Genomic DNA, 19,719 nt, shown 5'->3' with positions numbered 1-19,719 from the left:
TTATGTAACATGCTTTAAAAATGTTTGTGGCTGGTTAGTAAGGAGAAAATGTTGAGAAAGAGGTAACAGTGTAGGTGCGCTAAGCTAGATGGGATTTGATGGTGTTTTCCAAGGAAAATTTGAAAAATATGCCAAAGTAAAAATTGCTACAGTAAAGAATAAATTCTAAATAATTGTGTTTGTGCTATTTGGAGTGGCGTGATTGTGAATTTTCTTTTAAAATCTCTTGTAAATGTCTGGAAAACAGTACAACATAAAAAAGGCTTTTCCAAATGTGTTTTCTCTTGATAAAACTATGGGCCGGTAGGCTGATTTAAGCGATTAGATATTTTAAAAATAAGCTTAAAAAAGAGCTATATATGTGTCTTTATTATTGAGAAGTTTGCTTTAAAAAGGGAGAATATGTCTGTGTTTCTTTGCTCTGCACTGTTTATGGTCTAAAATAAATAATAAATTTGTGGTGATTTATTTTGTTGTGAAGAAGCACTCGGGTGAAAAATCTGGCAGCCAGTTTGTTTTAGTTAGTATTTTAATTTTGAGGAAATAGCAGAATGTTTCTAGGCATTTGCAGTTGTTTCAGGGGCTGGAGCATGAAGCAGATTTCTGTGTAGTCTGTCAGGCAGTTACACGTCTGAGCATGTTGCAGTTGGTAGCACTGCAAATTAGGACCGTTTGGCTTGCGTTTGCTGTATAGTGATTTCTGAAAAGAAAAGGGGGAAAAAAAAAATGCTGCAAATAAAATAAATGCCCGGGACGGGAACTTTGTGAGCGTCGTGTATGTATGTGTGTGTGGGGGGGGTGCCGAGCAGACACGCAGCTACCGAGGGAGCTCGGATACAATCCTGGGGATTTCACTCAGAGGCTCCTCTCCTGAGCAAACTTGTTCCATCTTCTCTCTCCAATTAGTTATAGGGTGAGGATGGGGTTTTAAAGTAACTTATTGTTTTTGTTATTTTTTCCCTCTCCTTTTGGTGGGCACCTGATTATTTGCCTGCACAGCAGTTGCTACTTATCTGACCGCAGACGCTGGGAGAAAAAAAAATAAAATACTGCATGTTTTAGTTATACCTACACGGAGCGCCTAAATAAGGAGTATATAGAAAAGAAAGCTGCGGAGCAGGGTGAGAAAAACCCCACGATGGCAGTGAGTGAGTTTTCACGCTACTTTTGCTGCAGGAGAACCCAGTGTTTCCGTGTAACTTCGCCTCGGAGTTTAGGTGTCGCGAGGCTGTTTTGGAGTCCGTTTACTTGTCAGAGCCTGGCTCCTTTATTTATGTTGCTTTACTTAATTTATCACTATTGTTTTCCTGGGAGGAAAGGGCGGCTGCGCGGCCGGGGCGGCTGTGCCCGCTCGCCGCCGGCGGGCCGGGCCGTTGGCAGCCGCCTCCCCGCGCCGGCGGCAGCACCGCAGCCGCTCGGGAGCGGCGACGAGGCGGCCGGGGCGGGCAGGGCCCGCGCGACCCCGGCTGCGGCGCCCGGTGCCGGTGCCGGCGCGCGGGTCCGCCGGGTCCGGGCCCGCGGCGGGGGCGGGGACGGCCGGGGCCCCGCGGCGCGGCGCGGAGCGGAGCGGGCGGTGGGGCACGCCGGGAGTTGTAGGCGCCGCGGCATGCCGGGAGCTGTCGCAAACGCCGCCGCGCCGCGCCGGGGCCGAGCCGAGCCGGGCCGGGCCGGGCCGGGCCGGCGCTCCGCGGCCACGCCGAGCCCCGGCTCCAGCACCGGCCACGCTCCGCGCTCGGGGCCCTCGGCAGGCGGCGCGGGTCAGTGGCGGCGTCGCCCCCTCCTTGGCGCCTGGCCTTGCGCCCGTTATCAGCGGCCTAACGGCTCTCCGCGCCCGTTATCAGCGGCCTAACGGCTCTGCGGGCTCCCGCGGCGGGAGCGGGTGGCGGTGGCGGGGCTGGCAGCCCTGAGCTTTGCCGTTTCCCACATCTGCGAGGAACGTGGCGCGGGCTCACGGCAACCCCAAACCGCAGCGTCGGGATCTGTTTTTGTGAAAATATCTGTTCTTTTTAGGGAATCTGCTACCAAGCGGCCTTCTGGGTACGGAAGGAATAACAGATAATAATGTGTAAAAAAAGGTGCTTCACAGTGGACTCAATACGTTTGGTGCTCGTATATCTTCCTTGGGCTTACTTTATTTCTTCTCTTTTAGGAGGCAGCTCTTGAAAGATGCTGGTGTGTGCGTCTGCACTTGCTGAGCTCAGAGCTGAGGCTGCTGAGGTGTTTTGTGGGAACGGAGCAGGAGGGAACCTTGTCAGGCAGCTACTTTTTTGTAGGAGTTGTTATCCTCTCAAAATGCAGGAGGAAATGTATTTTAATTGCTTAACTAATTAAAATGTTCAAAGAAAGTACCACTGAGGCAAAACAAGTAAATAAGACAACAGAGTTTTTTTCTTTTTTAACCTGTTAAAAATATCGCCCGGGGGGAGGGGGAGGTAAGAGTCTACGCCCCTGTCACGCATGCCAGGGGACTTGCAGCATTAAGCTGCTGAGGAATGTTTGAGATTCAAAACAGACAAGCCCAGGACAAAATATCAGACAAATTCAAGACAAGGGAAATACATAAGTACTCCTCTACACTTATTAACATACAGTGTTTTGTACAGACTGGAATGTCTGTCTACAAGCAAGATGAATCAAAACCAAGACTGACAGAACTGGATGAGACTTGGCGATACAGAAAATATAGTTACACAAGTAGAAGATGTAGTTGTGCGAGTAGAAGCCAGTCATAACTTGTTCTAGACAAGCTTCTTACGTGCCAGTGAATTACTTAATGTCATAGTTAGTGGCAGGATGATAGTGCATCACTGACATGGTGCGGCTGAGGGTGGTGGAAAAGGGTGGTTTAGGAGAGGGATTTCCAGTATCTACAGAAAAAAAAATAATGTCAAAGTGTATGGCTCTAGTGAGGCCTTTTCTGAAGCCTAATGTGTAACTAATCACTCATGTTCAAGTAAATGGATTTGAACTTATGCAGAAAAGGACTGTATGGATGTTAAGAATTGAGGGAGTGTTTACTGAAAGTCATAAAAGTGACAACTACATGGTATTTGGAGGGGAAAGGGAAAGAACTATGTGAGCTCAAGATTTGTGTTACCAAGCAAAGCAAATGGGTATAAAGGGGTATCATGTAGAGTTTATTAGAAGCTACAGGAAAGGAAAGTGTCCATCAGACCTTTCTGACTGATGTTTTAAAGTGATTTCAAATAAAGTTTTTGTTTATTTGGTTGTTTTTTAAATTATGTTTGAATATACACACACACACACGAAGAACATGTGTTTGTCTGCAGTTATGAGGAGTTTGACTTGGGAATTCTGAACATCTCTTATTCTCTTCTCTTGTGCTCTGGTAAAATGAGCTATGTTGGTGAGATGGTTGTGTAGATATTCAGTGGACACATTTTTGAAAGTCTCACTTTTTTTTTGTTTGATTTTTTTTGCCATCTTTTTTTTTCATTTTTCATTAATCAACCTTTTGTCTCTTCCTTAACCTTACCAGAAACAGAGTAGTTCAGTTATGTTCATTTCCAATGTTTTCTTATCATTTGCATGTTGTGAATGCACATCTGCCTGGGTGCTGACAAAAAACACACCGTGTGCTTGACCTCACTCACTTCAAGCAGATGAACTATACAATTTGGACTCCGTATGTGGAATGATGGATTGAAGGGCTCTTCACACAGCACTGCCGTTACTTTTCATCCCTGGATGGGCTGTTTTTAGGAGTCTTTATGGGACAATTCAAGTGAAATAATTTAAAAGAAACCCCCCAAGTCATTTAACACACACAAAAAAGGGCAGAAATTTAAGTATATGTATAATAATCTCCCTAGGGATGTTACCTGAGGCCTTGTGTCTTTCTGCTGCTTTTGTTTTTAGAACCAGCTGGTTTTTGCACACAGCATTTAATGCTGCACTGAAGAATTAACCAAAGAGTCTTAAAAATAGAACATAACTTTTCAGAACAAGGCTCCCATGCTCTATGCAGACATTTTAGATTTTTACCTGATGTTGCTATTTGGGAGATCTTCCCAAATCAGGGATTTTTTTTTTCTTTCAATCCACAGCTGTATCAGGTTATTAAGAGAAAAAAAGTGTGTTAAAAGGAGATAACTTCCCATTCAGTGGTCAATAGAAAATTAAGTGATGGAGTCAATGGAATCATCAATGTATACGTTAAGTGCTACCAGTGGCACTTTTCCAGATGCTGGAATGGAGGGCGGAATGGATTACAGGGATTAAACTTTCTTCATCCCACTAGAGGTAAACAAGTCATGTGAAAATGGAAGACTCATTTGGTAGGAAACTCTAAAGACTTGGGAGACAGAAAGGAAACATGCTATGTCTAAAGTGTTTCTTGCAGGCTTTTCCTGTAGTAGATGGTGGTATGTGAACTGCAGACAGAAGCTTGAAGATTACTGGTTCTGACTGGAGAGGTGCTGTGGATAAGGAAGGGAACGTACTTGGTCATTATTTCACCTGGATTCCCAGGGGATTTTTTTTTTTTCTGTCATAAGTTTGTTCCTCTAAATGAAAATAACAACAAAAAAAAATCTTTTGATAGCATACACTTGTTCTTATCTTGACCTTTTTGAATTAGAAGAAAGCCATGGGCTTTCTCACTGAAACGGTGGGAACACTGTGTGCAGATTGTAGCAAGGCAATTTTGTAGAATTGGCCTGATTTGGGCCAGGGTTTGCCTCTGTCACCCGGCGAGGCTTTCCCCTCTAGAAGCAGCAGCATTCCTCTAATACAGCTGATAATTATGTTCACATGATTCAATAGCAGGAACAGGAGCCTAGTGCTTTCACATTAATAAAGATGTTAGTACTACTACTGAGAGTAGGTCAAGTCTTATTTCTTTTCTGGTTTTATACAAATAAGTATGAGGGGAATGTGTGCTCATGACACCTATATTTATACACATGTGCACACTGACTTTGCTGCATTTGTTACCTGCTGAACAGAAATATCAAAGGGCCAACACATAGAAGTGGTGGGAACATTTACGTAATCCAGAGCTTGGTTTTGATAGCATTAAACTTGGCATGGTTGTTCAGTGCATCCTGTAGCAGCTTATTATTTGTTTATTTTATTATTTTTTTTCCTGTGCCACGTGCTCTGGGTGTCCCTGCTTGAGCAGGGGGGTTGACTGGATGATCTCTAGAGATCCCTTCCAACCTCAGCCATGCTGTGAACATTGTAACATAGTGGATTACAGGTCATATAGCTTATATTAGGTTATAGATAGGGAGACAAATGTTTATTATTAAATGTAGTCCATCATCTGGGCCTGAAAGTGAAGGGACTGTGTGACATGAGCCTGAGCATTGCAGTGACATGTGGGGCATAGGGACATGCATTTTTGAACTTTGTTCATTATATCTGAACAAGGCTCCATATCACTTATCTAAGGTACTAAACTGAATAGCAGTGACATCAAAGTTTAAATGAGAATACGCTATTTTGTTTCTACAGATGGTATTTTCAGCTCAAAATCAATACATTTTAGTCGGTTGTAAGACTTAAGAAGATTAATCTGTTGCCACTGCCCATAGTATCTCTTTCCACTAAATATATTCTGCAGATGGATTTGCAATATGTGTATCTATTAGAGGTCTTTTGAAGAAGTCTTTTTTTCATTTCCAGCATTGTTGGTGATTTAACAAATGTGTGTGGGAGGGACGGGAGGCAAAAAACCCTTTACATCATGATCTGCTCAAGCTGCTCCCTGCTCTGCGTGTGGAGGGGATCTGGAGCTGCTCACTGTGGTCACTTCTGGGAATCCTTAACAGGAAATGGCAACAAGAAGAGGAAACGAGGAATATAGAGACTTTATAAGAGACTGCAGAGCTCACTTATTAACCTGTAGTAGGTGAAAGTGAAAAATCCCTTTACAAAGTATCCGAAGTCTGTAGCCCCACTTATAATGTAACCTTTGTAAGTGGAACTGAACAGACTTTTTCATAAAGATCAATGTGCGTCCGACAGATGTGTTGAATTTACAGTCCGTAGACTCAGTCAGTTAATGCCAAACACTGCCTTGCATTAGGCTGTATTTAACCTCTGTTGCTACATTTACCTGCCGTGATTTGTTGTTGAGAAATTTGGGACTTTAACCTCTGAAGCAGAAGGGGAGGTTGCCAAAGCCCAGGCTTTCTTTCAGAAACAACAAGAAGGCTATAGATGTTGCACAGTGTGGTAACTCAGTTTCAAAGCTAACACAGCTGACTTTTGTTCACACGTCCCTGTCCTTCTAACAGAAGCAATCATCAAAAGCACACTGTTGCAGAATTAGAGAGACATGCGAATCAAAACTTGTCCTTGCTTGCTTATTTATTGCAGTAGTTACCGTTATCAGCTCTATCGCTTTCCCCCAGGGTGCTGCTCTCGGGCTTGTTTACACCTGTAAGCCCTGCAGAGCCGGGTGATCTGCTCGGTGCTGTTCGGTGCCGGCCGGCGTGGGCTGCCCCTTTGGGATCAGCGCTTGGGTGCCATGTGCTAGGCCCACGTGAGGACTTCAGGGGCTGCGAGTCAGCAAGCTGCCTAAGTCCACGGCATCAGCAGACAAATCCCTGCCCCACTGAGGAGCACGTGAGGAGAGAGGAGGGTTACGTAGATACCTGCTCCTAGGGCTGCTCAAAGACACCATTTCACTAAATGCTGAAGGCTTAGGTGCTGGCTGGGGTGAGAACGACTGTGCCCAGCTCTCCAGCCTCTTCAATCATGTTGGATTTCTCTTGCCTCCCTTTAGCCCATGGACAGCTGTACTGTGTGTGCCGGGGGCCAGCTCCAGCAGGACCAGCTCGACAGCCTCACCCAGGGCAGGGCTGAGCCAGGCAGTTAGGACAGTGCTGCTGAAAACCCTTCTGGGGAGAGGAGGGAGGCCTGGGTGCCTGGTGAACGCCAAGGAGTGTGGGGAAGGAGGGTACCGTGATCCTCACGGAAGGGATAGATTAAGTACCCAGGAAAAGACTCAGGACTGGGAATCCCATGTGAGCTATGTGACTTCACCATCCAGTGGCTGGGGTCCATGTCTACGAGGTGTCGCAAGAGACTTATCAGCATGTCCAGCTAGTTAATGTGGTTTTTTTGTTTGTTTGTTTGTTTTCATTTAACAGATAGGCCAGCGCAGGTCCTGTTCTTGGATACCTGGCTGCTCTGTGTTACATATGGAGGCTGGGTGTCTAATCTGGAGCTCTGAATCTGGGCAAAAAGGCACTGCAGTGCTCAGCACTGCAGCACCTGGGCCCTTTATTGGATCTGGCCTCAATGCAAGGAGTGTGAGTAATGGTAATGGAGGAGCGAGAGTAGAATGACTGCACAGGAGAGAGGAAGAGCTGCACTTGACTTGACAGAACGAAGAATATATTTGTAAAGGGATTTACAGTGCTGGGTGCAAGAGTACTGCTTAACGAAACAAATGACTGCACCTCTTTTCAATGGCAGGAAAAAAAAAAGTGACATGGCACAGATTGCCCCCTTCTATGCTCACTCTTCTTGCAGAGCAGATGCCACCATAACCTCGGTTAGTCAGACTTGGGTGAGGAGTGAATCCCAACTCTGAGGCCTCCTCTTTGCTGAGACCACCTGGCTATGAGTAAAAACTCATTTAAAATAAACTGATTCTCAACTGCAGAGCTTTCCGTAAGAGGTGTCTTTCTCATATCCTGGTAGCCCAGGCCGGGAGGGCGGGAGGCAGCATGTGTGAAACACTGCAGTGTGTTCTTATCGAAGTGTGTGATTGCCTGGAAGCTGCTCATGTGGCAGCAAAGTCAGAGAAAAAAATCATTAATAAACACTGAGTGGCTCTTCCTATGGGAGGCACTTTTATCTTTTATTCAGCATGTTTTATTTCCTTTTTTCTTTGCTATATTTCCTCTTCTCTACATCTCCTGATTTCTTCTTCTCTGCAGTCCTCCAACCTGATTTTATTTACTGCTGCTTATTTACTTATGCATGTATTTACCCCCTTAGCTCTCCTAAATATTTTCTCTTTTGTCTTTCTTCTGATTTGCCATACAGTTTGGTCACCTTCCACGTACCAGAGCGACAGAGCTAAGCTGTGGGTTGACTTCCACTTGCAGCCCTTCCCTGAACCTAACCGCGTCCGCAGTCACCTGGAACTGACTCCCTGCCTGGACTGAGAAAGGATGTGGAGCAAACAGGGATCTCTCTGGGGCTGTGCAAGGTATCCCCATGCCAGTGTGTGCTGATGCTGGAGCACATTCAAAATGCCGGCAGCCGGCTCCACCGATGCCTCGATCGGCTGCCTTGGTGCTCTGTTCAGTTTGGCAGCGGCTTAGGGAAATAGGAACAGTTTTGCAAAGCTTCAGAGAAGACCAGGATTAACACTCAAAAGGGGGATATGCCTGGTGTCCAGGAATGTATGGTGACCTTAAACAAGAGACACCCAAAATCCCTCAGCTGACCTTTGTATAATGTATAAAGACTCCAGTGAGTCTTTTTTTCCCTGCCTGTGACTCATCTTTTTCTAAATGTAGCCTGTAAGCCTCTCAGAGGACTGTCTTTCTCTCTGAACAGAGTAGCGTAAAAAATAGCAACGGTGTTGAATAACCAATATGTTTTTTTATTTTTTTTTTAAACACAAAAACTTCTGAGGACTGCCTTGCTGTATTTATGCTTCTCCATCAGGGAATTATTGAGTCCCTAAGAGAACAGTGGAAGAGTTTCTGTCCTGGCCCACAACGTGATGGATGTTCAGGCAAGAGGTTTCAGGAACGGCACAACAGCAGTTCTGTGGGCAGCAGACATTATGATAGAAGACAGACAGAGTCTAAAGATCAACAGACCTTTCATAGCACCCACGTGCTTCCTTCCCTGTTTCTGACCCATTTGTAATCGGCAACATTTCTGCAGTAACTGCAGCTCGGATTACATGGATGTGCAGGAGGAAGCCGCCCACTCCCTTCGTCAGGTTGCCCTACACATATCTCCTTTCCTCCAGCCCAGCTCACATCTGTTCTGGACACTCTGATGACCCTGATTATACTGTTATCTTCCCTGCTCAGAATTTGCTTTGTCTTTGACTTCTACTGGAGCTGAACAAATTGGTTCCTTTTCTCTTTGCAGATGCTTTTGCAGTGTCCTGTCACTGCTGCCTGGACCCCTGGCAGACAGAAGAGTGAGCATCGGCAGTGATCGTTTCCCTGCAAATGCAATTTGAGAGGCACTCTCTGCCTGCTGACCGTGCAGGGTGACCTCAGCAAGTGTGTGTCCCTTCTGACAGGGTATAATTGCAGTGTGTCCCTGTGAGGGGCGATGCCGGCATCACATCCCATCATCTGTATTCTCTTTCATACTGTAACCAAATCTTCCTTTTCCACAACTGTTCATGCAAAGATTCTCCATGTTGAATAAAGTAGGCCTACAAAGTAAGGAAGGGCTGATGTGGGACAAGAGGAAAAATGAGATCTTCCAGCAATTTTGCTCTTGTAATCAAGGCAGTTCTTATACACTTTCAGGATGCACTTCCAAGTATTTTCGCTTTGTAAAGACTGATGGATTTAGCCCTAGCAAATAATAACATTCTAACAGTGGTAGCCAGGTGGGTTTTCTTTGGAGAAAAAAAATATAAAGGAAGAAAATTTGGTTAAAGTTTGATGCCATCTTTCAGTATTGAGTGGCAGACAAACAGAGAGGAGGAGGGAAAAAGTGAACTAAATCACAACATGGGCAGATACCTACTTCCTGTTATGGAATAAACAAAATTCAGCGAGGTGTTATTCCCTGTAAGCTGTGATACAGCCGGTGTCTGATAAAGATTCATTTCTAAAAATCAACCTTAAGCTGATGGATCAATCAATAAGACAATGACTTCACAAATTATTCACTGCCAAGTCTATGGTGCTTCCATGCCTTTAGTCCGCATCACTGCAGACAGTTGTATTTATTGTTGAATCCAATGAAGTTTAAATCCCACTATGGATGTAATTGTTCTCCCCAAGCAGATTATGAGCTAAGACTTTTCATTCCTATTACTTTTTTATGTTTGAATGATAAGATATTGTATACACATTTTTGATACCAAGAAATGTAATAAACATGCTTATTTTTATTACACTAATAAAACGGGCAAACCTATCAAAGTGTAATTTTATTTAATATCTGTGCTCTTGCTCCCCTTTGCACTCAGTGATCCTCCACATATAACTAGGTCACAGGTACCTGCACACATGGGTGGTTACATCAGTGTGTTGATGTTTTACCCAAGACTCTTGTTTCCAAACAAGAGCTATGGGCTGGAGTGGGCTTCGTAATTCTTATTTCCCTGCTGGCACCATGATCCAACTGGGACCTCAGGGTGGGACTCGGGCTGTCCGTAAGCTGTTTCCCGTAGGATGCCACCTCACACAAGTCCCATCTGGACTCTGTGAAGCTCACGCTGTTGTACAGCAGACCTTGCTCCGGCCTTGTGGGAGGGAAAGCCACACACGCGAGGCATAGGGGATGTAGGAAAGGACAACGAGAGACCAACAAGAAACAGTCCCCAAAGCCACGTGATTCACAGTAAACAGATGGGGGAAGTTTTAAAAGTAACTTTAACCCGGTGTGCACTGGGGCTGGGTAGAGACACACGGAGGCCGTTTTGGCCCTGAGCAAGGCCATGGCATCACCTGGCAGGAGGGTGAGGGAGCTACAAGCGGCCTGGCAGCACTTCCACGGGCAAAGCCGGGCGCCCACAGCTGGGCACGGGCAGCGGCATCTGCCAGGGCAGCGGGCGACATCGTGACATGGGACGGAGGGAGGGGGGCTGGCCCGCGGCCGCCGCGCTGAGTAACGGCCGTTGGGCCGGGTAACGGCCGTTGGGCCGCGTAGCGACCGTCGCGCGCCGTAACGGCCCTGCCGGCAGGCGCCCCTCCCCCCTCCACGCCCGGCGAAGCCGCTGCGGGCACCGCGGGGGAGGGGGCGAGCGCGGGGGCCTATTAGGGCCGGGGGCGGAGCCTGAGCATTTTATGAATGGGATCATATGACGTCAGCAGGGGCGGGAGTAGAGTCTCCTCCGCTCACCAATTCTGAGAGGCGCCTGGCTCGCAGCACCAATTGCAGCCCGGGGGCGGCGTGATGGGCGGCCGCCAGGGCCAATGGCGGCGGAAGAGCGCTGCCGACCACGTGGGGCGCCGGCCGCAAGTAGTACGGGGGCGTGTGGCCGCGCGGCGCCTGCCCCCCTCCTCCCCGGCGAGGCCGGAGCGTGCAGGGGCCGCGTTGCCGCCGCGGGGGGCGGGGCCCGCCGCGTTGCCGGGTTACTCGCTGACTGAGCGGCCGCTCCGCCAATGGCGGCTCTGCGGGGGCGGGCGCAGCGCGGGCTGCGCGGCGGCGGTGGCCGGCAGGGCTCAGTCCCGCCGCGGCCGCCTGCGCAGCATGGAGGGCCCTGCCGCGCTGCCCGCCGCCGGCCTCCTCTACTGGGTGGGCGCGCTGGGCGCCGGCTACGTGGCGGCGCGGGCCGCCTACCGCCTGCTGGCCGCGCTGCGCGTGTGGGTGCTGCGCGGCGGCGCCGTCGTCGTGGGGCCCGCGCTGGGCGCCTGGGCAGGTGAGTGCGCGGGGGGCCCCGTGGGGGCGGCCTCTCCGCGGCGCCCGGCGGGGTCAGGGGCGGCTGTTGAGGGCCGCGGGTCGGCCCGTGGTGGCGGTAGCGGCCGGAGCGAGGCCGCGGCGAGGGCCGCGGGGCGCGCGCGCCGCGTGGGACGGGCACGGGGCGAAGCCTCCGCCAGCGCTTCCCGGCGGGCCCGCCTGCCCCCGCGTCGGGGGCTGCCGGCAGCTCCTGGCGGGCCCGGGCTGCGCTGGGGGCGGCGGCGCCCAGCAGGGGCGGGAGGGAGCGCGGCCTCCGCGCAGCGCGAGCGGGAGGTGCCGCCTGGCGCGGCTGGGGCTGCCGCTGCGCCCCTCGCTGCTCCGCGTCCCCGTCTCGGGAGTAGCGTTGGGAAGGGCCGTGTCTTGCGTCCTGGCTCCGAACTGCTCTGGCCAAGAGCTCCCTAAAACTCCCTTGCCGAGGGCGGCGGGGAGGGGAGCGGAGCATGAACCTGAGTGCGGGCTGTGGGAGCCTGAGTTTGAGAGGAGGGAGCCCGAAGCGGCCGTGCTGCACGTGGGGGCAGGAGGCACGAGGGCTTCGGTGCCGAGATCCTCCAGCCGCCCCCTCTTGGCGGGTCTGTGGTTAGCGCAGCCCCACGAGGAGGAAGCTGTTCCCGGGCTAACGAGCGCGGTTCCCGGGAGCTCTGCAGTAGCCAGCGCGGAATTCACGTGCTTGCTATAGGATATACCAACGCGGGATACTGTGGTTGGTATAGGATACGCAAAACCTCTTTGCTCTTCAACGCCTTAAATACATTACTGCATTATCACTTGCCTGCTGACCTTTGGTGCTTCGTAAAAGTCTTGGTAGCCACTCTAGCTCTTTTTGCTTTGCTTCAAGCTTGGAAGTGTGTAGTGCTCCTGCCAGATGTCAGGCTATCAGCTCAAAATGTGAACTGTAGACCACCAGTCTTTCCTCAGTTGCATCCCTGTGCATCTTATGAGCAGAGAGCTGCAATGCAAATGTTGGGATCATTGCTTCATGCAAGCAAAGACATCAGCCCCTGGTTGTGCTTGGCCAGTGGCTGCTCACAAGAATTATCCTTTGCCATCGTATCGTCATGATTTTCAGTCTGTGTGGGACTGGCAGCATAACTAGGTTCCCTGTGTTGATCACTCCCCCTGCTGCAGTGTCAAGAAGCAGGGGGACATCGGGTGCTGGTGCCTGCTGCCTTGGAGATGAGCTCTCGCTGTAGACAGACGTGTGGCCATCATGAGTTCTCGTACATCCTCTGCCTGCTTCTGGTGCAGGAAAGTGCTGCTGTGCTGCAGCAGGTGCTCTGGGCCTCCAGCTGAACGGAGGGACTTCCACAGTACGAATAATTTCCACTGGCATCTCGGGGTGGTTTGCTCTGAAGTTCATCCTGACACCAGCAGTGGACTGGGGGAGACTTTCTGGCTGTAATGAGAGGAGGATGCAGGCCAAGCTGGGGCCTACTGGGTCACCTTGAGAAGGAGACTACTGGAAATATTCTAGGAAGATAAGTGCTTCATTCTCTTCTGATCTTTAAAAACTAGTGATTTTGATGCTAAGTAGCTGTTTGGATTACTGTGACAACATGTTCTTTTTTTATTCTACCACAAGAAACTTCACAAAGATATGCTATCTCATATTTCCCTCCTCTTAGTGTCCTCCTCTGCACTTTTTGGAATTGAATTGCAAATTCTTGTTTTATATCATTGCAGTGGGTTTATGATCACATGCATGCAGTTGCTTCTGCTTGTACTGTGTCTAGTTTGTTGGAATCTGGGAGGAGGGGATATGAGCAGGAGGAACAATGTCAGCCGGTAGCGCACTGGGAAAATATCTCTACTGCTTGTGATAAAATACACAGCAAATGTTTTGGCAAGAGTTCTTTTTCTGTTGTGCTGCTTGTTGGAAGGTCTGTGTGAAACTTTTCTTGTGTCTGTGTGTGTGATTTTTTTTTTTCTTTTTTCTTTTTTTTTTTTCTTTCCCTTTCCTCTCCCAGTAACTCATATCTAGCTTATTCTCGCTTCAGTATGAGGTGGGTGGATGATGAGATTTCTGCTGATGAGATACATGAGATTTCTGGGTACATATGGAGACAAGATAGAGCAAAAAATTCTAGGTCAACCACTCTGTGATTTCAGATGCTAATAAATCAGTGTAAGAAGCTAACCTGCAATCTCCCTTTCTTGGCAAACGATTTAGCTAAATAAACCACAAACTGAAAATGAGCGCGGTGTCGTGGAATCCCTCAGGAACCCCCTGAGTACGGCAGAGATGTGGCTGCTTCTCTTGTGTTTCTGCAGCCTCTTGGCAGAGCTGCTAGTCATGATCCCTCCTGGTGCTTTCTCAGTCCTGCTCTTCTCGTGCGGACACTCACAGGCCGCCACTTGACTTCTCTGCCACTGGTAACTGGTGTGTCCTGGAGTACGGTGCTTCTGGAGCCACAAACTGCCTGCTGCTTTCTCATGTCCCATTTGGAGAGTTGTCTTATCTCCCATTTTAGGAAGTCTCCTTTACTGGAAAGGATAGAATCATTTCCCCCGTTCTTTCAGCACCATAGTGAAATGAAATCGAAGTCATGGGTTAATTCAATTTGGAAGAGACTTCAGGAAACATCTGGTCCAGACCCCTGGTCAAAGCAGGGTTGGCCTGAGATCAGATCAGGTTGCTCAGAGCTTTATCCAGACAGTTCTTAAATTCCAAGAAAAGGATGGAGACTGCACAGCTTCTCCTGGCAACCACTGCTTGGAAGCCTTTCCACTTTTTTTTTTTTCTCCTTGTATTCTATTAGTTAAATGCAGTTAGTTGATTTTTTTTTAATATTCCAAATACTCTAGTTTGACACTATGAATGTAGTAACTCATTCCTCTCGAGCTTCTAATATTGTAACCATCCAAATACTTTAACTTCTTTTTTCCCTGGTTCGCAATTACAAATCTCTTAATGAGAAAAATATGAGAAATGTGTGTGTGTGTATATATCTATCTATAAAATTGGCCGTAATGAGTGATGTATTAACAGGAAGCTGTTTTATTTTGACTGTTATCAGCCATATTAGACTTCAAGAGGATATTGGTTCTTTCAGACCTCTAAGTTTCTTAGAAAAGCAAGCATATCCTCCCCTGGTGGTTTTGCTACCATCATATTTGAATAATGATCACATGTTTAGTGATTACAGAATGTCTGATGGAGGTGATGCTTTCTAATATGGTGAATAGAGCCGTACCTTTGTATTCAGGCCAGTTCACGAACAAAAGTTTTCAGGCATTAGCTTGCGTTAATTGGGCATCTTGGCATTTATTGACTAGAAGTGCAAAAAATATCTCAAATTGCTCACATTTAGCATCTCTTCTTTAAGAGGTCAGTCAGATGGTGCTCTCAACTGCTTCTCCATTTCTGTAGCTGTAATTCTTAGACAAAACCCTTGGTTAAAGAATGATTTTAAACCATTCTTTTCCTGTATGACTGCTGAGCAAGAGCCTCCTTCATCAGCAAAGCTGGGGGAGCCCTCTCTGTTTGGTGTCCTTAGCTTCTTTCACTTAGCGCAGGCTGAGTGTGATTGTAGTCTAATGTATCAGAAGAGCCATCTGTGCCGTTTGCATACAGGGATCACCAAGGAAGACATGAAAAATGTAGCTGCCCACAAGCGAAGGGGAGTGAATACTTATGTGTGTCTTTACAGTCAGGTCCCTTAAATCAAGACTATACTGGACAATTTTGAAGCTTCAGTGGTTAGAAAGAGGAGCAATAGAAAGCCCTAAGTAAAATCTTAGCAGGAATAAGGCTAACAAGCAATTAACCCTTTGTGTGATCTTTATATGAAGAAGTGACAAGCTGTACTTTGTGTTTGTAAAAAGTTTGTAAAAAGTTTGACTTAGAGTCTTTGTATCACATGTGTTTTCTGTAGTCCCTGGAATAGGTGTCTTACAAAATCTGATCCCTATGAAATTCTTGGGACAGCCATAATGAAATAATTACCATTAAAACCATTTATCAGCAGCAGTTCAGAGCCCCATACAGAAGACATTCAGTACAGGATTGATTAGAGTACTAACCAGACGGTAACTTCCTGATGATATTGATCAGCTTTTACAAGCAATATTATGTTTTGTTTTCCAAGCTCTTTCTAGTTGCATGTAATAGTCCTGTTACTGGAAGGCATCTTATTTCTGCAACTAGATTTCAGTGTCTGTTGTACAGATGAGTGCAGGCATGCTTTGCAAGTGTTTGGCACTGTGCATAGTAGTTGACAGAGCACATCATAAATCACCGTTGCAGACTAAAACAGTAATTCTAGTACAGCATCTGAGTATGTAGTTAGTGAGGAATGAAAGGGTGTTAGCACTCGATTAGCACTGCTTGCTGCAGGATGTGAGAGGAGAGGCTGTGCACAACTCCCCACTTTTCCCTGCACTGGAGTATGTCATGAGCTGAGGTGTAGAGACCTTTAGGGAGAGCTTTTAGTACCACTAGTTCTTAGTAGAATCTCTTGTTCAGGGGTTTCTTCTCTTTAGTTCTTTGTCCGGATCTGTGCCAAGAGGTTTTTTTTTTTTTTTTTTTTTTTTTTTCTGGTCATGCTCAGTTTTGGGCACTGCAAACACTTTTAACTGTGTCTGAAATAAAGCAGGGTGTTTGTCGACCTGTGTATTAACATATGAAAATAGGCTGGCTTCCCTGAACCATTCACTGTGACAGCTCGCTGAAGCCAATTGTACAGACTGAACTTGAAGCACTGTAGTTCTCTTGTCCTTGTTACTTGCCAGTTGCTTACTGCCCTAAAATGTATGTCTGTAAACTAGCTGGTGCAAGTCTCCTGTCTGAACTTCCCACAAATGCTGTGTACTAGTGTGTACAGCTTCTTTTCTTTTCTCATTTGTCATATAATATTTCCTAATATCCATCCTACATTTCTTCAGCTTTTTTTTTTTTTTTTTTTCTCTCCCCTACATTTCTTTCATCAAATAATTAAGCTGACTTTCCTCCCCTTTTTGGTGGCATCCTCACTTAGGTTTTGGAAGACTTGTGTGGGTGTCTGCTTTCCCTCCCAGCCCTTTCCAGCAAGCCCTTCTCGCAGAGGGGCCTGGGAGCAGGTGAGCTCCGGACTCCACAGTTTGTCCTGTGCTGTTCTCCAGCCTGGCTGCAACGACGCTGGGACCTTGCCAGTGCCTAGTGTGTCAGACCTTCCCTAGTGTTTTGCATATCTACTTACAGTATCGACTGCTGCTGGTGCATCCTAAAATGAATTTTGCTTCTTGGATGATACAAAGGAAACAACCATACCGTAATCTCATCTGCAACATTGCTATCCCTGCCTCTTCTAGAGGTATTTTACTTTACACTTGATGTTCCTGACTATTTAAAACAGTTGCATAGTAGGACTGCTTTGTTTTATTATAGTTAAGTGCTCCTCCTTGCACTCTTTGGTAGCAGGAGAAGAGGCAGAGCAAATGCTCAGAACCCAAAAGTCCAGAGCAAATCCCTCCTGGGCCTCGTAGCAGCAATGTCTCTCGAGGCAAAATGTTCATATGCTTTTGTCACCAACCACAGCATCACTGACACTCTTAACCGCCAGCTCTAGAGTTTAACTTGGTGTGAATGCTTTCAATCTTCTGCATTTTGAGGTAGCTTTATTTTTACTCTTTGCATTAAGGTGAAAGGGAAACCAGTCTCTGGTATTACCTACATAAACAACCTGAAAGATAAATGCCTCTAAAGGGGATGAATACTTGAGTCACTTGTAAAGAGGCTTATTCATTTCAACCTTGGGTGTGTTTTAAAGAAGGAACATTTGTAACAGAAGCCTGTCACTTAATTAGGGGATTTGCATAGGGAAATTGCCTAGAGGAGTAACTTGCTTCAGTTTGTTTTATATTGCATGGGCCAGGGTGCTTGCCCCGCTTTGGAAGGGCTGCCCACGAAGCCGAGCCGGTGGGCTGTGGGGAAGTGTCGCCCACAGGAGCGAGGGCAGCGCGGGCAGCTCCCACGTAGCTGCGAGATGCAGTTGGGCAATGGCTCGTGTGTAAGGCAGGAGCTCAGCAGGAAGGGCTGAGGGAGCGTGAGGCCGGGAGCTGGGGAAAACTGCACTAGTCTCCTAGGGAATTCCACCCGGGAATTACTGCTTTATTCCCGTGGGTGGATGGAACGTGTCTAGTGGTCCTCGACCCTATGAATATTTTTCTTTGCACCTTAAAGTCTAGGGAAGACTATCTTTACTATGCAAAAAAATAACGGTAAGAAAAGATTTTCCCCACTTTTAACAGAACTGCCAAATGTGATTCTTGGATTTGTATGTGCAGACAAATGTGGGATGAAAAGAGTAGCTAGCAGACAAAGCATCTTGAGTTGGGCTTGAATAGTCTATACACGTTCGTCTGGTTATTTAAGGTTGCTGCTCATAACTTTAGATGACGCCTGTTGCTCACTTACTGAGCAATTGATTGTATAGATGTTTGGTGTAGATATCGGGGCCTAGGAAACGTAGACTTCTAGAGTAAAGCAGAACACTTCACATAGCTGAGTGCATTAATACCTGAAAATGCTAGATTTGGGGCCACTTGGATTTCTTGCATGTAGTTGCACACCAGGATTCTACCTTAAATCTGTGATATTCTGACTCATAATTGCATAACCTTAATGTAGTATTCAGCTCCATGAATCTGGAGTTGCACAAATTTGAAGTCCTCCGTATTTCCCCATAACCCCCAGGATGAATTGCTAGCAGAGCTGAAATTTTCAGCAGTAATATAAGCCTCTCCTGCTAATTCCAGAAAAAAGCTATGAGTAATCTCTAGTACTGAGCTTCGCTCCTTCCACCCCCAACGGTAGATGGTGATACCAGAAATTCTGGGCTTTCATCACAGGTTTTGCAAGAAACCTGTTTTGTTACAGTGCTTAAAATTGGAGATAAAATGCTCTAGAGGCAGAGCCCAGGAAAAAAGGTGTCTTGTTTCTCTGCTTCCCTTTCTCTTTCTTTTGTTTTTCCTTTTTCCTTTTTATTTTTGTCATTCTTCCTGGTTTTCCTTCTCCCAAAGTTCTTATATTCCTCTCGTGACCTGCTTACCTTTCCTGACGAGGATGGCAGACAGCTGTATGTCTCCGGTTAAGGTGTAGTTGGTATGTATGCAGTGGTTGCTGCCTGCTTTGACTACACAGGGGCTGCTTTGCTGCTCTTTACTTAGGTGTTTTTTTTCTTCCTTCTTTCGCTTTTATTTGTCCTCCCTCACGTGGCTGTGAGCCAGGTGTCCTGGGAGAGGATGTGGGTCACAGCAGTACCCTGGAGAGGGCTGTGCTGCTGGTTCTGGGGTGACTCCTACTCACTGGGGAGGGAGCCGGCAGCACCGCCCTCGGCGTCGTGATTCACCAAGGGACTCTCGTGTGTTAGAGTATGTTGCCCAAGTGCAATGGGAGAAGGTGGAATGAGAGATTATAGGTGGCATAAGCTCAGTGGGGTCAAGACTCAAGAGTTTCTTCTGAGGAAAGAAGCTGTAGAGACTTGGGAAGAGTCTGGCCACCTTCCAAAGCCTGTGGCCTTTCCCTGTATTTGCAGTGGTTTGCAGAGGCCAGACTAAGGGTGTTGGTGGATGTGGAAAGCAGAAGGTGGGAGACTACTTCTGTTGTGAATATCGCTACTCGGGCAGCCTGTTCTGTGTATCCTTGCACACTGCTGCTCTGCCTGGCGCCTCACGTCTGGATCCTTGTGCCAGCACATCTGCCTCATGCTCCCAAGCTGGTTTGTTCCTCTCGGGCTCTTTCTTTGCATCTTGTGAAGCCTCCAGCTGACCTGTTTCCCAAGATCTTTTGTCCCTTCCTCAGGGTTCCCATGTAGTCTCCACCAGCAAAGGTGTCTGGTCTGTAAATGATCCAAAAACTATTAATAACCAGTTTATCTTGAAGAGCTGCATATGCCCAGCGTTGCCAGTGGCTGATTCCCATCTATGGCAAGAACTTTTCACCCTGGCAGTGATTGAGCAGAGCTGATTCAGGGTAGCTCATTAGTTGCATCCCTAGCAGAAGCAGCAAGAAACAACTGGGGGAAGGATGCGCAGCCCTGCACTATTGGAGGGAACCTTTGTCCTGACAGTAACTGATCTAGGGGTTGGGGTGTCCTGGTACTCCCCTGTGCCCTCAGATAACTTGTACATCAAGCGCAGTGGTGCTGGGCTTGG

General features: G+C 47.4%; 1 protein-coding gene across 1 annotated transcript in view; it reads left to right on the top strand.

Annotated features, from left to right (window-relative positions):
• The first annotated feature begins 11,367 nt into the window (after positions 1–11,367).
• The window catches only part of HSD17B12 (hydroxysteroid 17-beta dehydrogenase 12), a 78,612-nt gene continuing 70,260 nt past the window's right edge, over positions 11,368–19,719 (top strand). Inside the window, exon 1 of the mRNA XM_088525714.1 lies at positions 11,368–11,551. Coding sequence (XP_088381840.1) covers positions 11,383–11,551 — 169 coding nt within the window. The 5' untranslated portion in view covers positions 11,368–11,382. The remainder of the gene's footprint in view (positions 11,552–19,719) is intronic.

Source organism: Tinamus guttatus, unplaced genomic scaffold, assembly GCF_059628265.1.
Source record: "Tinamus guttatus ecotype Peru unplaced genomic scaffold, ASM5962826v1 Tinamus_guttatus_pri_ptg000240l, whole genome shotgun sequence".
Lineage (NCBI taxonomy): Eukaryota > Metazoa > Chordata > Aves > Tinamiformes > Tinamidae > Tinamus > Tinamus guttatus.
The sequence above is the reverse complement of the archived record's forward strand: the minus strand, read 5'-3'. Positions and strand labels throughout refer to the sequence as shown.